Source organism: Sinocyclocheilus grahami, unplaced genomic scaffold (assembly GCF_001515645.1).
Source record: "Sinocyclocheilus grahami isolate Dianchi unplaced genomic scaffold, SAMN03320097.WGS_v1.1 scaffold693.1, whole genome shotgun sequence".
Lineage (NCBI taxonomy): Eukaryota > Metazoa > Chordata > Actinopteri > Cypriniformes > Cyprinidae > Sinocyclocheilus > Sinocyclocheilus grahami.
In genome coordinates this window covers 329,205-348,431 of record NW_015505872.1, presented here as the reverse complement: position 1 = coordinate 348,431, position 19,227 = coordinate 329,205, and the positions used below count along the sequence as shown (strand labels likewise).

The 19,227-nt window shown below is 37.1% G+C and overlaps 1 protein-coding gene across 1 annotated transcript in view; it reads right to left on the bottom strand.

Annotated features, from left to right (window-relative positions):
* Nucleotides 1-3,897: 3,897 nt before the first annotated feature.
* LOC107559633 (deoxycytidylate deaminase-like) overlaps nt 3,898-19,227 on the bottom strand; it is a 32,365-nt gene continuing 17,035 nt past the window's right edge. The window contains exons 3-4 of the mRNA XM_016243527.1: nt 9,608-9,704; nt 3,898-4,726 (exon numbers count right to left, since the gene is read on the bottom strand). Coding sequence (XP_016099013.1) covers nt 4,603-4,726; nt 9,608-9,704 — 221 coding nt within the window. The 3' untranslated portion in view covers nt 3,898-4,602. The remainder of the gene's footprint in view (nt 4,727-9,607; nt 9,705-19,227) is intronic.

Genomic DNA, 19,227 nt, shown 5'->3' with positions numbered 1-19,227 from the left:
AGTATGAAGCACATTTTAATAATCTGAAGCACCTCCTTCCACTATAAATAACCTTTTTTGCAATGGAAAGTTTCGACGGATTTTAAACATTCTTCATGGAATCATAGATGCCAATAAAGAACCTTTAGTTTTATGAGTGAAGTGTTTCTCGCAAAGATAGCCTACATGATTAATACGATTGGCCCCTTACCTGCTCCTATGTAGAAAGAGATTTCCCCCTGATTTGGATGACAAAGATGTTGATAATAAAAGGAGATAAGTAGTTGGTTTAAACTGACAGGTTCAATGTGCTTAGTCCTTCAGATGCGCCATATATTACATTGATATGCATCTTACTGTCAACATGCCTCTATCTACCACCATACTTATCTCTATACATATTCCTCTTACACTAAGTGACATTGTGTAGTGCTGAGGTCACATCAATTTAAATGTCTACACACAAGCATCGAATAAAAAGAGTAAAGTACAGCACAATAAGAAACACGGTACAGAAACAGTGTGGCTTTTTACACCCGTTTTGTTCCTAAAGTAGGTTGTCTAGCTCATGACATTAGCAGAAAGACACGTCTTTTAACTACTCAACACCCATCTGAATGCCATCAAATATTTCTGGAATGATTTGAGACTATCACAGGTCATTGCTAATATGACAGAGCTTTAAAGACTCTTCCGTGTGTGCAAAGTTAGGTTACGATATCTATAAAAATAGATGGTTTTCATCAAAAGCATCTGTCTTTTTTTAAGTTATTCTACTCAGTTTTTTGCAATCTTTTTTTTAGTTATTGCGAGGTCTGCTTTTTGTAAATAGCAGTATATTTAATTCTCTTTTGGGCTTTGAATACTCCAATGTGTCATCCTTATGGTGCTTCTATGCAGACATATCTTCTCCATCATTTTCTGTCAGCTCTCAGTCACTACAATAAAAGTCTAATACACACTGGTGTTGGTGACTTTACAAACGTACATTTAAATAGCTACCAATTTCCCCACAAACTGCATTGTAACAATAAAACTAACATGTTGTGACCAATTTGATGTGCATTTTACCTGTGTTATTTCTCTAGGCACCAGTATCTCACCTCTGACGAGGGCCGTTGTGCTTTGGTCTGTCTTCTCTTAGACAGTACTGGCTGGCTGGCTGTCAGTACGCTGTGTTCCAGATAATGATTGCACTTGGTTCTCAAACAGACTATGCTGCAGCACTCCATCAGCTACACCATCTAACACATCTGCTTGCTGTAAACTTTTTTTTGAGACATTGTATAACCCCCTTTGCTCCTCACACAGAATCATTTCCTTTCCTGCAAAAGTCCATTACAAGAATTCTTTTTAGCAGCACCTCCAGACCCAACCACCCAAATCAAATCATCAGAGAAAACCGTCATCCCAAAAATCCACCCAGAATGATAGATCTGATCACCTCCACACATTATGCAATTTGCATGATATATCAACCAACTCGCGCCTTCTTTATTTAGACTTTGAGATGTTTGTGTCCTTTACCATCATATTAACATACTGTATTTCAGATAAAAGAATGGAAGAAAAATGTTTTGAAGTATAAACTCAGCGGGCCTCTTCTGTTTCAGCAATGACAACACTCCCATTAGGTGAGTGTAATGATGCAATACATCAAAAATCAAAGATAAAAGCATAAGCAGCCACAACATCTACCTTTAAAAAAGTGGTTATAAAATAGCAACAAAAAAAATGTTCTACATCAAGATTTTCAAAGCTACAATTACATCTGATATAGTCAGACTATTCATTGCAAGAGGTTAGAGGTATAGTTCACCAAAATCATGATATTGCAGACATGTATATCTTTCTTCTGCTCTCTCTCGCTCTCTCTATTCATTCCAAAATGGGGCTTTCACAGCAATGCCATAAAAGATCCAAAAACATTTCAATGAACAGTTCTTTAAAATTATTAGTTTCGTTGAAGAATATTTAAGCAATCTAAAGAACCTTTTTCCACTATAAATCACATTTTTGTGAAATGGAGGATTACATAAATGTTAAAGGTTTTTCATGGAACAATCAATGCCAATTAAAAACCTTTATTTTTAAGTGTAGCAGAATGTCCAAGCTGCTCATTTCGTAACAGTGTAAGTGGATTGGGACCAGTGACATTTCATTGTGACAGAGCCATTTTATTTTCCAAATATTTTCAAAATACATGCTCAAAGTGACAGGATATATAAGACCTTTCTTTGAATGCCTTATGTCAAAATACAAGTGCACTGGAAAATTTTAAAAACAATTATCACAAGAAACATCACATACCATCTGGTATTTTCACTGACCACCGATTAATGAATGACCTCTGCAAATACATATTGGAAACTAAATTAGTCATAAAACATGCACAACGAGCATACGTAAGGACACTTGAAACAAGGACCACTTCAAGAGCTGAAAGGCGTCTTTGAAGAGGATGACTTTATGGTTACTGAGAAAAGAAATTAAGATATGCCTTTTTAAATCCTCTAATGTTTGACATTAAAATCATTTAAAGGTTCTCAAATCTCAATTGCCTGTAAACAATTGCCGGAGTAATTTTCGTAATTTTGTCAAACCATTTACAGCTTTGGTTCATGGTGCCATTAAGACACTAGTCTGAATGACATTCTCAGTAATGGCAGCCAGTGATGTCTGCATAGCCAGCAACGTTCTACACAACCACAAGTGAACGTGCAATTCATACAGGCAGTGTAATATAATGTGATCTAATCAGCTTGATGTCTTTAATAAGCATTCAGCAAATTGAATTTATTCAAACTTTTTTAAAAGGAATAGTTCACCGTAAATACTTCACATTATTCACTCACCCTCATGTCGTTCCAAACCTGAATTACTACTTCTTCCATGTTTTACAGAACAGCATGACTAATTGATCACAGAATATCATTTTTGGTGTAAACTATTACTTTAATCACTGCATCCATTCACAATGTATCCTTTTTACAGTATATGAGGGTGTGCTGCTTGTACCTCATTACGATTCAAGATTTTAGATTTTCAAGGGCTTAGTATTAATTATCATCTCATTAAGTCTTATATAACTCAGAAGTGATATAGATATTATGAACCATATTATGAACATCATTTCACTCTTAAATGATTACATTTTTTGACAACATCTCCATCTTATCCCAGGATGAATAAACAGTGACCAAATGATACTCAGAGGGGGAAAAAATATAATTTTGTTAAGAAATGCATCAAGTAATCCTCAGCAAACTTTTGACCTGTTAAATGATGTATGCATAATACAGAGCAAAACCTAACAGCAGCTGTGTGGGCCGTTATAATTTGTGTTTTGTGCTTCGTAACGAAAAAAACAATATTCTAACTCTCATAGTATGGCAATGAAAATGAAACACTGAGAGATTTTTTATAATTTTTTTATTTTGGGAGTGTGATCCCGGTATAACCAATGTATCCTTTTTACAGTATATGAGGGTGTGCTGCTTGTACCTCATTACGATTCAAGATTTTAGATTTTCAAGGGCTTAGTATTAATTATCATCTCATTAAGTCTTATATAACTCAGAAGTGATATAGATATTATGAACCATATTATGAACATCATTTCACTCTTAAATGATTACATTTTTTGACAACATCTCCATCTTATCCCAGGATGAATAAACAGTGACCAAATGATACTCAGAGGGGGAAAAAATATAATTTTGTTAAGAAATGCATCAAGTAATCCTCAGCAAACTTTTGACCTGTTAAATGATGTATGCATAATACAGAGCAAAACCTAACAGCAGCTGTGTGGGCCATTATAATTTGTGTTTTGTGCTTCGTAACGAAAAAAACAATATTCTAACTCTCATAGTATGGCAATGAAAATGAAACACAGAGATTTTTTATAATTTTTTTATTTTGGGAGTGTCATCCCGGTATAATGATATGTAACATTTACAAACTGTTCCCTCCAAACGCAAGTCTCCTCTTTTTTTAATAAAACCTTAAGTTGTGGGTTCTAACCTGAAGAGACACAACATGCACAAAACTGTGGATTGGGGTTTGACAGAACATGAGGTTTATCTGATGCAGTACTTACAAAAGCTTAGGAATATGAGCAAAACAGCCATCAGTGGTTAATGTTTGAAAAGGGAAGGGTAATTTAGTATTTGTGAAATGAACATCAAAATATAATCAGCCTTGTTACAGAAAATACAAAACGGTTAAAAGAAATGTTAAATACCACATTTGATTTGGTTAATGTTGGCATCCAGCTTGATTTTAATGTTCTCATTGTCAACCCACTCATCATAAAAACTGAAACTCTAAAAGAATCAATTAAAAAAGGCACATCAGCCAAGGTCACACACCGGCTGCTATTTTGCATGTAAATTGATAAAAAAAATGTTAATGTTATGCATTAGAGCAAACAAATTCAAGAAAAACATTCAAAACACTGACAATAGTTAACACGTTTCAAGATTTGAAGAAACAAAGGTTTAAAACAAAAAATGCACAACAGTGAACTACATCTATTTAGTAATCACTGTCAAACCCAAAATGACCTTCACCAGTACATAAGCAAGAAAAACAATGAGTGCGTTTTATGAATATTTAGTGTCATGCTCCAAATTCCTCAGTCTGTGATGACTGTATGCCCCCCAAACCACTGGACGTTTTCAATCCGGGGTAGTTGATTGAATTAAAATCAATGACAATCCTGCCTTGCTTTGGCTTGAATTGCCTGTAGGACAGAAATAAACACAGAAAAAAATATATCACTGAAGCATAATAATAATAATAATAATAATAATATTAATAATTCATTACATTTATATAGAGCTTTTCTAGGCACTCCAAGCACTTTACACTGTCAGGGGGTATCTCCTCAACCACCACCAGTGTGCAGCATCCACCTGAATGATGCGACGGCAGCCATAGTGCGCCAGAACGCCCACCACACACCAGCTTATTGGTGGAGAGGAGACAGAGTGATGAAGCCAATCAGTAGATATGGGGATTGTCAGGAGGCCATGATGATCAGAGGCCAATGGGCAAATTTGGCCAGGACGCCGAGGTCACACCTCTACTCTTTTGAAGCATGACCAAATAAAACATAGTTTTTCACTCCAATCAAATCTGAGCCCTCCTTTTAAAATACCTTGATAAAAATGAGAGAAAGAGAATTCAATTCTTGTCCTCATTGTCACACTAGTAATTCACCTCAGCATGCTGGAGTTGAGGAAACCAATAACACACTAGACCTCATGAGAGAATACAAGCAGTAACCCCTCCATAAGGCAATCCCAGCAGGGACCAAGCACCCCAACATCTCATGAGAAAAAACACTGCCAAGAAGAACCAAACTAGCAGGTGGTAAACTCCCTATTTTCCCACTTATAGCCTTGTCTTCTGCGACTGCTCCACAAACCCTGCTTTTATTTTTTCCCTCTTCTTAATTCACCTTCTACCCCACTCTTTTTACTCTTCATTTGTTTTTGTTTTATTAATCCCTCCCTCTCAGTGTGAGATGAGCTGGATGTAGCAAAAATCTATTCCTCATCATCAAACCTCTATAACAATAAAGACTAATACAAATAAAATATCTACTGACAGCAAAAGTATTCAAAGACTTTGTCCACGAACAACCACAAAGCTTTGTCTCTCGCTTCCCCATGTTCCTTAATGCAAAGCCGGCTTCAGTGAATGTCTGAGCAACTCGATTCATCATCTCATTCAGAATTAAGAATGCAGGATTCTGCACAGCAATGGTGAGGTTTCAATAAGACCTCTGTCCATCCTTCATTCCCTCTTCATATGCCACTGAAAAAAAAAAAACACCTGAAAACAGTCTACAGCAGTTCACTGTTCGAGTCAAAGTAAAGTCTAAATCTTTTATTGGACACACACTGGTAACTGAAACCTTTTTCCCACAGGACGAAACTGTGCATATTTAAAAATAAGAAAATAGAAAGATTGATTATGCAAGCTAAACATAAAAAAAATACATATATATATTAGGGCTGTGGCTACATATATATATTAGGGCTATGGACAAAAAAAAACCATCGCGATTTCTTTGATAAATTTCTTTGATTTAGCCTGGTGGGTTTTAGTTAAATGTGAGCCAAAATCATCACAATTAAACAGTTTTTCTTTTTTAATAAATCTGCAAAACTGTCAACAATTCTGTGTTTTTCTGTCAATATGGTGTGCTGTGTGTACATTAATGAGGAAAAAAAATTAACAAATGATTTTAGCAAATGGCTGCAATATAACAAAGAGTGAAAAATTTAAGGGGGTCTGAATACTTTCCGTACCCACTGTATGTATATGTATATATATATATATATATATGTATATATATGTATATATATATATATACACACACACATATATATTAGGCCTGGGCGATAAAACTATCTATTTATCGATGGTACACCTTCGATATAGCGCACAGCACACACCTGCCTGTGATGAGGAGACTGTAAATAAAGAATGAATATTAGTCGAATTTAAAATAAACATTTGCCATGTTAGGTGTGCATCAGGGAGCATCAGTGGCGCGCGAGATGCGGTGATGTTGTAAGTGACGTTGTTGCATTTTAATATTTTGTTAGCCTAGCCCATGAGACGCACCGCTGCTGCGATATTCATTCAAACTATTAGAGAAATATAGACGCTCAATGCGGAGAAGATCTTGATTAGGTTAAAACCGAAACCAAGCCATTCACACACAATGCATATTCAGCGCATTTTTTTAGTCGGACAAATATGACTGCTGCACTCGCGTCTCACAAGAGATGTATAGAAAGCCAGCGTAATGCACGTTTTTTTATAGTTACTTCCTTGCGTTGACAATTTAAATGCGCTGCATTATTTTGTTCATTCCACCCTCCTGTGGCCTCGGGAAACAAGCCAAAAGTTTCCTCAAGACCTATTTAATCAGCATATAAAACATAAGAAATTAGATATTAGTTTAATTTTTATTTTGTGTTTGATTGTTAAAACAAAAAAAATGTGTTGTTTGTCTCAACAAATTGGGTTTAATTAAAAATACAGTGGTTAAAATGTAAAAAAAAATTCTATTGCTCTTTGTTTTAAAAAAATAATTATCGATACCGAACGATATGAAACATATCGTTGAAACTTTTTTTTAGCTATATCGCCTAGCCCTTAAATACCCTATAGCTCTGCAATCAAAGAGCTGAAGCGATGGAAATGCAGAGATTGAGCAGGCCAAATTCACAGTAATGCTGGAAGTATTGGAGAACAACCTTCAAAAAGTGGCAGCAGGGGAATTAACCCTGCTACCCTCAAAGACAGGCAAGAGGCATGAAAGTATCTTCAAGGATTTCCTGATTTTCATCTTCAGGCGGATCTACTCTTTTTGTCTCCTCAGGCTCATGTCCCCCTAGTCCTATTTGATCTGACTCTGATGAAAGGCTTCAGAGTATATTTACCGTGCATCTATATATAGCGTGTACATACAACTGGGGAGATGAGATTTCCATCCTGTCCGCTCTTGCTGTGGTTCCCGCTGGCTCCCTCTATCTTAAAGAGGACCGTGTTTGGACTGCAAACCCCACAGAGAGTTCAGTTAAGTTGTCAGTTAACCCTGTGTCTCATCAGGGGTAAAAAAGTGAAGAACTTCTAAATTCACATTATACGTGTCGAAGGCTGTTAAATGTTTGCGTTTACATTTTGCTCTTTTAGTCCCAGTGCTTTTGAACTTTATGCTGACACCTAGCACGATATGGGGTGGGCAATATGACCGAAATCTTATTTCATGATATGATAAATTTTATTTCACAATAACAATATATATCATGATTTAGTTATATGTTAATTTTTGTTATTAAAAAACAAAAACAAATTACAAACAACTGGACAAATACAATAAAACAAAGATACAAATAAAGGGGTCATGAACTGCCTTTATTATTTTGTACTGTTCTCTGAGGTCCACTAATAATGTTATCAAGATTTTTACATCAAAAACCATCATAATTTAGAAGTAATCGGCTATTTTCTGTTCTGTTTTGACCCCCTCATCGGAACACTCGGTTTGAATAGGTGTGGCAGATTGTAGAAGTAAATGCCCACTGCTATGATTGGCTAACAGTTGTGTATGTTTGACAGCCTACATTCATTCATAGATGCATGCTGCTGTGATTTAGGTTAAAAACGCATAAATACTCCGTACATATCAAAACGATCTGTAATAACAAAGCAATAGTGATCATGTAATAACACAGTTACTCACACTAGTGTGGTGCGACATTACTGTCAGATCCAATATATTCGGCACAGCAACGTCTTTTAGTTTCAGTCTTTCTGAAAATCCTACATTGAATTGTGCTTTGTTTGCAAACGAATCCGTGGTAAAATGACGTGAACAAAGGACCAAGTTCTTACTGATGAGGTCTGGATCTTCATTAAAAATTAAGTTCATCCACTCTTTCCTAATGTTGGGATCAGAAGGAAGGCTATGCAAAGACTGTTTTTTTCCACAACTTGGCACTGCACAGTTAACTTCGGAGCCATCTTTATTGTTTGGTTTCTGTGTAGACCTGCGTTTGCCTCTCTCGTTGTTTACCCACCAAGTGTGGAATCGGTGGGCGAGGCTAAACAGGCAGTGATGTAGAAGCAGGCGTTGATGATCTTCTGCGGAGGGCAGGGTTTAGCCACACTATTATGTCATAAAGTGACGCATTCCAGAACCTGTCGTTTTAGCAGATTGGCTTCAATATAAGCTGTTTTTAGACTAACGAGAAAGTTTTGAGTTCTGAAACTTACAGGATGTTTTTAATACCGGTAGTATATTATACCTCTTATATGTCAAAACATCAAGGGAATTTTGATTTCTCAGTTCATGACCCCTTTAATTAATTTAACAGTCAAGAAATACTACAGAAATAATCAAATATAAAAATAAAACTCATATAATTCACTGTAATAATTAAATGTAAATTGTAAATAGATTCTTATTAAAGATAGATACAAAAGTTACTCAGTTAAGAGTAGTGAGTGAATTTGTTTTTCTTTTGTTGTTTGATTAACATTAATGACACAAGCAGCAGCAGGTTTATTATGCTACTGTCACCTTAAAGGGGTTCACCCAAAAATAAAAATTCTGTCATCATTTACTCGCCCTCAAGTTGTTCCAAACCATTCAGACTTACTTTCTTCTGCTGAACAAAAAAGATGACATTTTGAAGAATGTGGGTAACCGAACAGTTGCTTTTCCCCAATGACTTCCATAGTTTATTTTTTCCCTATACTATTGAAGTCAATGGGGACTATCAACTGTTTGGTTACTCAAATTCTTCAAAATGTTTTCTTTTGTGTTGTGATATGGTTTAATTTCCTATGGAGTATGAGCCATATGCAGACTTTTACACAGTGCTTACTCATTCTTCCCCAAGCTTTTTTCCGAAGGCTCACAGAAGCTTTTTGAGGCTTTAGGTCAAACATACACCCACACATCTGAGGGTCGGGCTCCGTAACAGCCTTGATTGTACAATCATTCGGGCCAGTAAGAACTGACAGGAATGCAAATTAAGCTTCTTAATTTCCAAGCCACACACCAACCCCTTACTAAGGTCAAACTCGAGAGACTCACTTGTACGTGATGCCCGCCAAGTTAAGGAGCCGTCTGGAGGCAGTCATTTCTGGAGTGTTATGGTATTTGTCTGACAAATAGATCACATCCTTTATACCTGTAAGGAAAAAACAGCAGAAGAATAGAGTGGGTCAGACAAAAGCACACTTGCACACACACAAACAAACAGACAGAGAAATTTAAACAAACAGGCCCAAGGAGAACAGGGACCCAAAATAGCCTGTTAGGAATGAACAAGAGCTTGCGCTCGGGGGAGAAAGAAGGGAAGTCGATAACTTGTCGCTGCAGGCTCAAGCCAATATCAACCAATCCCAACTGAGACCAAATCTGCCCTGCTGGTGTCTTTAAAACACGTGGTGAATTTGGCTGCACCCCCACACATCCTGCTGACTACTCACAAGCGGCCCACATGAGGCGATTCTATAAAAGGCCCCATTAGCCAAGCTTTACAGAGAAATGTGAGGAATCTGGTGAAACCACTTAGACTCCCCTCTTGCCCTTAATGCTTTCAAGAGGTGAAAAGAGAAGTCCAACATTGCCAACGGTTGTTGCAATCGCAGATGAATATACCGGAGAAAAACACACCCACCCCCCAAAATACACACCGTCTCCATCATGTACGTTTATCTGCACAGGAGGAGAGAAGTGCTCTGATCGAAGGCAAAATTACTTGCACAGAGTGAATTCCACCTGTCATTAAAGGCTGTCATCACAAGCATGGGGCCTCTCCATGGTATTACTTGAACTATTTTTGAGAGGGAACAGATGAAATTACCATGGAGCAGCCTCGCTATGCCATCTTAAAACCATTTTGTTGGAGACATTTTATGGTGCAGAAGGGGGGAAAAAATACTTTGTATATCCAAGTCTACGGGCTATTTAAAATAAAAAGCAAACACTCAATCGTGTCCATAAAATAAAATAAAATAAAAAGTTTAAAATGTTCTAACTAAAAGGAAGTCAGAAGAAATTGCAGTAGTGTTTCCATGTAAACACGTCTTTTCATGAAAAGAACATAAGAATAAGCATCGGAGCTGCTTAAAACACTTCCAAGACGACAAGCTGTCCAACAGAAGGGAGGGCTCTGATGGAAGGTGGAGCAGAACTCTGGAGATGCTACGTTTCCAGAATGCTCTCTGGAGATGAGGTGACAGTACAGTCCCTCAGTCCCTCCAAAAACAGTCATAGGAAGTGACAAGATGGCAGCTGCTTGGAAACTGAACACTTTAATTCCTCAGAGAAAGGAGAGGCTCTAAAGCAGTGATTCAGAAACTGACGTGGCTGGCACAGAGGAGCCAAAGTGCAGGGGGACATCAACATGGGAGCCAGAGAAAGTGAAAATGATTTGGTGTCATTTCATTCTGTGAGATTGAAAGATGGACACATTTGAACGGCATTCAAAAAGAGCAGGAACACTTTCTCACTGGAGGAATAGCTACAGAATTAGATACAGAGAGGGGTGTGTGTGTAATATCTGGGGACTTCACTTTCTTAATACCCACATCTCATTTACTATGAAAAAAAAAAACTGGAGATGGAAAAACAGTGGAAAAACGTTAAATTCTGTACAAGAAGAGTTGTCAAATGACCAACACGGCACACATTTAAGAATACGACTAAGGCAAATTAAAGCAGTGTCTCTGGCACAAAATGCATATTTCGATGGCACCAAAATACTGGAAAAACCTTCATTCTAATAAATCCCTCTGGTTATAATTAAATTATGCTACAGTTTTCCATTAGAGAAGCACAGACTAGCAATATCAAAAGGTTTACCATGCACAAATAAACAAGATACAGCCCGGTTGCCTTTATAAGAGAATCAAGGTGGATTCGCATTCCAAGTCTACTAATATTCCCCTTTATCCTCATGTTTTTTCCATGCAGAGGCTTTTCTGTTTCCTCATATCATGGCATGGGGCTTTACAACTTCTAGTAAACAAACGCGGCCATAACACCTTCAAAATGAACAAACAGCGATGACACCCCTGACTCAATTCTTTTAAACTCAGCATTCAAACATTAAACATCCGCTTTGTTCAGCTCCATCTGATTGCCATCATCAGAGGGCGTTTTTTAATGAGGTTGGATGTTCATTTTTAGCCGCATTTTGTTGCATCCTATAGAGTGCAAGGAGACGAAAGGGAGAGAAAGTGCTGTGTGTGTTCCTTAATGATGCCAGAACATTGAGAGGAACCTGACACCCCACTGAGAGATGGGCCAGGGCAAGGCCAAGCATCCTGAAGATCAGACAGCATTGGAGCGTGTGTCATGCTATCTTCAGCACACAGCTTCAGTAGGCTTTGCCACAAGAGTACATGGAGGGGGATCAGGAAAAGCAAACCAAAGAAAGAGAAAGAGAAGATGAGGACAAAAAGACTTGGAGGGGAGGAGAGAGACTAGGGATGGGGGTGTTAAGAGAGTTCAACAGATAAGAGGAGATTGAAAATAACAACAGAGCAGGGTTTGGAGAAGGAAAAATAAGAGGAAGACAACCTGTCACCATGTAGGCCATTGAGAACCTCGGTTTCCACCTGTCTTATCCGTCATTTTCATTTTCATGCAGCCACATCAGCACTGACACAAAGGCTCAAATATCGGAGCAGAAATGCTGATCCTGTGTGTGAAGTGCAAAGACGGAATGGAATAAATGCATAATGCTTGCTATGCAATCCAATAGGGGTGAAAGGGTTGCCAAAAAAAAGTTTGATGCTCGGGGTTCGTACCACGTTGCACCTTGTGTCTTTCTCAGAAAAGATAAATATTAAATGTGTTTGAAAAGTGCCTGTTTTCAAGCATAATAACAGTAATCCTTGTCACTAAATCTCTGTACTGTTAAGAGGACAAAGAAACCAAACATAAGAAACCATGAACTAAATAAGTTATTTGATATATCTCAGACTATACTTGAGGCATATAAGTAGCAGGCGGCATTCGGACTGGGTGAACAATCAATAGGAATTATTTGAGAGCACATGCACGCTCTTAGTCACACTTCACGACACGCATGAGAGACAAAGCCAGCTGCATTTTGTTAACTTAAAGAAAAGCTTAAAGAGGGTAAACAACTCTTTTACTCAAATTATTCTCACTGGAGCGGTGTTGGTGCTAGTATTAAAAAATTATTTATTTTAAATGCACCTAGGTCAATATATCGGCCGATATTTGGCATTTTTCAAATATCGGCATTGGCCGATAAGTTTTTCTGTTTGGCCGATGAGTTCGAGGCGGGACTTTTATTTTGACGGCACTGAGAGAGGCAGCACCTGCGCACACAGTGTTCACATTCTCCTTGTTCGCTGTATTCGTTAACAGTTCTGTCTAATATGGACAGAAATCCGTCTAATAATCAGAAAGAACTGTTAAACAAAGGAATTAAAATGTATACAAAAAAGTATTACGATTGCTTTTATATTATTAGTTATAGAAAGGCAAACATAATACTTTCTCGTTTTCCATCAGGATTCCGCAAATATGCATTTATATAATTTAAGCAAATCTTTGAATGACTAACGAACATTTAATTTAAAAAATCTTGCAAACTTAAGTCGGATCCAGCTGTGAGATCTTGTGAAGTGTGCATTTGTATCCTGCATGATCGCGTGTTTTCTGTGTGACGATCGGTCCGTGCGAATTGAATGCTGACAGGAGGAGAGTTCAGCTTCACTAGAGACGCGCGATCGACAAACTTAAAACTCAGGATTTATAATTATGCTGTGCTTCATGCTTTTGCCCACTGTCATATTCATGTCATTTTCACTGCGTGCTTTATGTAAAATGAGTGTTACCTCGGCTTTATTTGAAAAAATATGATTCTTAAATCCCAATACACAACAAACTTCCCAGATTATGGAGTGTACTGTGTTCTGTTACTGTAGGTAACGGTGTTTAGTTCCTTTTTAATTATATTTTTATTAAATATTTATTTGTTAAAAATTCTGTAATCTAAAGTACAAGCATGATTATTTTACACATTTATTTTTAATCCATTTTCAAATGACTTATAATTACCTAAATATTAATTAAAATAAATAAAATTATATCGGCCATCCTGCTTTCCGAGATATCGGCATCGGCTGTCAAAAAAACAAAATCGGTCGACCACTAGTTGTAATGATATTCAAACCGAATATGCGTCCAGAGTCTTCATGTCTAGCACAGTCAAGTTCGCTTGTGAAGCCACTCATAGCCTTTTGTGGAACTGTAAGTTGCAATATTGTTTATATAAAATATTGTGTATAGATTATCTCATATGCATTTGGTTGAGTTACGCTGCAGTAAAGCACTTCATTGTAGGACTACTATGGTGATTATCTCTTCAGCGCGAGGAGCACAATCAACAATGCAGAATATTAATCACTATGAATGGGGCTGTCATATACATAACATTATAATGAGAACACTATTATAGCCTAATAAAACGCTTTTAGAGTTTAGTTGCAGTGTTTCTGCACGTTGTTGCGTGGAGAGCGTGTCCACAACAGGAGTTAAGTTACATATTCAGAGCAGCACAGACACGTTCACTTGTGTATTCGTGTCATTTTGTGCAGATCTAAGTCGTAATATTAGGGTTACGTAGCATAAATAACAATGTGTATCGTATAGGAGATAAATCTGAGGAGTTAAATCCCCATTGATTAAAAACCCGCTATCAAAGTGCTTCATTGTACTGGTGATCTTCAGCACGTGCAGCTCAAAACAGAAATGCAGAACATTATTAACTATGACTTGGACTGTCAACATAACATTATAATGAGAGCAATATTGTAAAAAATGTTGTGAATTCTTAGGGTTAAGCTGACGTTTTCAGTGTGTTATTACAAAGAGCACATCCACAGGAGGACACATTCTGACTACGTAACTTCGTTCAAGTTCACTTGTGCTTGATTTTGTACAATATAATCAGGGCCTGAATTTCGCTGCGGGATTGCGGGCATTGCGCGTAATTTTACACATTCCCACAGGTTTTGCAATTATAAAGTGAAAAAAAATTCCCACAAACAATTATGCACTATAGCATGTAAACAGTGAGAGTGATTGGGATTGAGTGGTACCGCGTCTTCTAGTTAAAAGTTAAAAGTGAATCTAGTGTTCTTTAGCATTGCTGGTGCCATGCCATGAACCCCACCCCCACAGCAAACAGAACCAAACCGTGGCTCCAAAACCGTGATCTGAACCGAACCATTGGTGTATCGTTACACCGCTAATGGTGACAGGCGGATTCATCCAATGTGTGGTAAAGGGGACTTTCTGAATTGACATAAGCCAGAGTGAAATAAAAAATAACAGAACTAAACTAACAAAAACATGCAACTAGTAATAGCAAAAATATATCAGTAGCAGGTAAAATAAAATAAAAATTAAAAAAAATTAAACTTATCAGTTTGTTGTTGAAATATAAACATTTAAACCGTGGTGAAAATAAAAACTTGTTTTCCAGACAGATTTATTCAAACACACTTCAAATAAAGTAAACGAGTACAAAATATAAAGAATATGGTGCATATATTTTGCTAAATTCCCCTCTTTAGCAAAATAAGTTTATGGACACTGAATGACTTAACTAAGGCAAATGTTACATTACATTGTTTACAAGCGATTTTAATGACGTCTTTCCACAGTTGAAAGACTGATTAAGCAAATGCATGAGATATGATACATTTCAGTAAGTTGTATCGCTTCTCTCAACATACTTTCTGATGTTAATTCATGTTTATTTAATGCTATATAACTAGTAGTAATGAGGAAGAGATAACTGGTTCACTTGACGCTTGCACCGAGGCAGATCCTTCACACTACATTAAAGAGCATCAAAACCATGTTTATTATTGAAAGCTGAGACTTTGTTTTTTATTTCCATAAAAATTAAGTCATCAAACACTGGAGAAATGCTAATTAAACATCACCGTTTTTGGTCAATTTTGGCCCTCCAAAACTATTTCATCCAAATCCGTAAGTTGCTGGAATTTTGGTGCATCACCAATTAATCTTCTTAATGCACAGTGGAAATGAAAGTGTTGAATGAAAAACCAACATGCATATCATGAAACACACACACAGTCAGAAACACAAGTTCAGACAAACTCTCACCTGCTTGAATAATGAGTTTGGCGCACTCGTTACAGGGGAAGAGCGCTACATACATGGTGCAACCCTTGACATCTGCCGAGTTCTTATTCATAATGGCGTTCAGCTCTGCATGGCACACTGCAACAAAACATGTTAGAAATGCAACAAGACTTGTTAGAAATGTTAAGAATTCATGAATGCACATACATGCAGCACAGAATGATGCGTCGATGCTATGATTAATATCTCTGCTTCACAACAAACTTGGATTGAGCTTTCTTAGCTCGTCAACATTGTACCACTCCACCACAAAAAGGCTCCAGTCACCAGTTCACAGTTAAAAAGGAAAAAGATTTCAAAGCATGAGTCTGAACAGATGTCAGCTCTCCACAACATCACCCAGAAAAAGCCCTGTCTAATCACTCACTCTGCTCGCCTTAATTACGGAGAATGAATTGGCCCATCAGCAGTGGCACATTACCATTGCACCACGAAACACGACACGTTTATTTTGGCAGAGCTTCAGCACAAGGCAGAGAAAGAGAGAGAGGGCATGTAGTTATGATGGAAGGGAGATGTCAGTAATTCACACAACTACACACACACACTCATTGTGTGTTTTAACTGAAAGCAGGCACACACACAGCTAAGTGCGAACACATGATGATGATGATGATGATGAGGCGGAGTACAATCAACCGTGCAAATGTGGGAGGGACTGAGCTCTTAAATCAAATTTAACATTTAATACATGTATATTACTATTAATTTGACTGAACTGTCATATTTAAAAAGGTAGTGAAACATTTTCAGGATAAACAACCAGCGGATAAATATCACAGCAGATTATGCTTTATAAATCAAGAGAAGCAGAAGTCATGATTGCGATTTAAATACAATTCATCACGCAGCCCTATCTGAACAGAACCAACACTGAACTGACTTGAGCTAAATGATGACAATATCTGAACTCCATCGTTGAATTTCCATAATTGATTCAGCTATTCATGTTAATCTCTATGAAGCTGCTTTGACACAACCCGTTTTATATAAAGCATTATAGAAATACAGTTGATTTGACTAGTATGCAAGATATTGTTATTAATGGAATGCACAGCTTTAACGAACATCATTCTCTCTGGTTGCAGCATATAAGCCTAATCTTCTATTAAAGAATAAGGTGAAAGCGACTATGTTCACAGGGAAAATCAAGTAAGGAAGGAAGGATAGTAAGAGGATTTTTTAGTATTTCAGTACCCTCTAGTGGCACAATACTGTACAGAAACTTCATAAAGAATGAATCACAATAACTATTGCTCATACTCAGTATGCAAACATTTATGCCCATCAAGTTAGCCTCTCTAAAACTTGAAAATTTAAATTTAGCAAAGATGCAAATTGTACTGTTTTGCATTTAAAATTATGGAAATGAAAGTTGTATATTGTACTGCAGATTTTGATTCAGTTATGCCATTAACAATGTTTCACAAAGTCTTGTACTTTTTTCTGTGTTGGGTGGTCTTTGCCTTCATGTTGTGCAATAAAGTTGTGTAATGCACACCAAGCCATGGAATATCCCTAAACTAATCTTCTTATATTTTAATCAAACATTTATGACACTTCATAAATGAAGCAAAACATTTTTATGGTAATTATTCATAATGGTCAAAACCCTAAGGCCTGGTTTCACAGACAGGGCTTAGGTTAAGCCAGGATTAGGCCATAGTTCAATTAGGACATTTAAGTAGCTTTTATAAATGTGCCTTAGATAAAAACACTACTGATGTGCATCTTGAGACAAATCAATGGCACTGAAAGATTTTAAGATCAGTCAGTGCAAGTTTCTTTCAGTTTTCTTTTTTTGGTGATTTTATCGGCCGATATGATCCTGTCGCAGATATATAGGTATCGGTGAATATGCTGCCGATATGAAATATTTTTTACAGAACATAAGACGCAGATAAAATGCTTGTAAATGGTGTAATTACGTAGTACGCTCCATTGTTTGCTACTGGCGACCTGGACGAAATGCTTTAAAGCTTAAGTGTATGGAATACCAAGGAAACTTTGAACGGCCATGGCGTGGCAGATCAGCACCGAATCGAGTGTATGTCTCGCGGCCCCCTTTCGAATGAGACCACCCCCGCATCGATAGCCGAAAGCCCGGGAGTTAGGTATATTAGGTCACTTCACACTTCTCTAGTAAGTTTCGTCTGTGTGTGAAAACAGTAGCGCAAATCCGTGAATTAATTTTCCTTAGTGGAATAAACTTAAACTTTACTGTTAAAGGGGTCATATGATGCGATTTCAAGTTTTCCTTTCTCTTTGGGGTGTTACAAGCTGTTCATGAATAGATAAGATCCCTAAAGTTGCAAAGACTAAAGTCTCAAACCCAAAGTCTCAAACCCAAAGAGATATTTCCGTCACACGCTTGAGGTATTTGGCCAATCACAACGCACTGGATAGCTGGCCAATCAGAGCACACCTCGCTTTTCAGACCGATGAGCTTTGTAAAAATCTACATGTTTCAGAAAGGCGGGGCATAAAGGAGAAACAATAATGTACAGTATGTGGAAAAATGTTTTTTTTAACCTTAACACATTTCATTACACCAAATACACAAAATAATGTTCTTTTTAGCAACATCATATGACCCCTTTAAGTGCACTGATGTCAGACTCATTTTGGATAAAGTTTATTGTTAAATGCCCTGCCTCAATTACATATCTTTGTCACATCATTATAAGTATTTGATCACCACATTTGAGTGATCATTGCAAAAAATGTGTTTATGTATATATATTAGGGCTGGACGGTATATCGCGTTTGTACGATATATCGATATTTTCTTTATAGGCGATTCAATATGAGGCAATACCGTTTATATCAATATACAGTATTTTGATACGAGCGCATCTGAAAATATAGCGGAGGACACAGACTGAGCTGCTGCAGAGAAAGTACATAATCCAATTTGTTCTAAACATGTGACAAGCTTTATATTAAGGCCTTTAAAAAATGGTAAGACATAGTTTATAGTTTTGTTTCGCATATTAAGCAACTCAGCCCATCATATGCTCTGACAGAAAGGCTGCATGTGCCGCTGACAGAGACACTAGGCTACTCGCCCTATTTAATGTGTTTAAGATGTGCTGTCTTCCTGAATGCATAACTTACATTTCACAGTTATATTCTCCATCTGTAAATGTTAGAAAGCCATGGAAATATTTCCATTTTTCTGTCAGAAGTGCATGAGCCTTCTGCTTTGGGATTCTCACTAAACTTCACAGACTTCGGTGAACGAGCGCCAAACAGACAGAGCTCAATTAAATAGGAGCGCAATAATTCTGACTAAAATATACATGCCGCTGAAATATTTGTAGTTAGACAATAAATGTGACATGTAGAATTTTAAACCTACAAGTAAGTTTATTTTTTTGATAGCACTGACAGTAAAGTGACTGTAATGGGGTAATCAAAATAGACTAACACAACTCTGCTTTTGTTCTCAATTATTTTCATTTTTAGTTTAGTGAATTTAACTTCCGCTT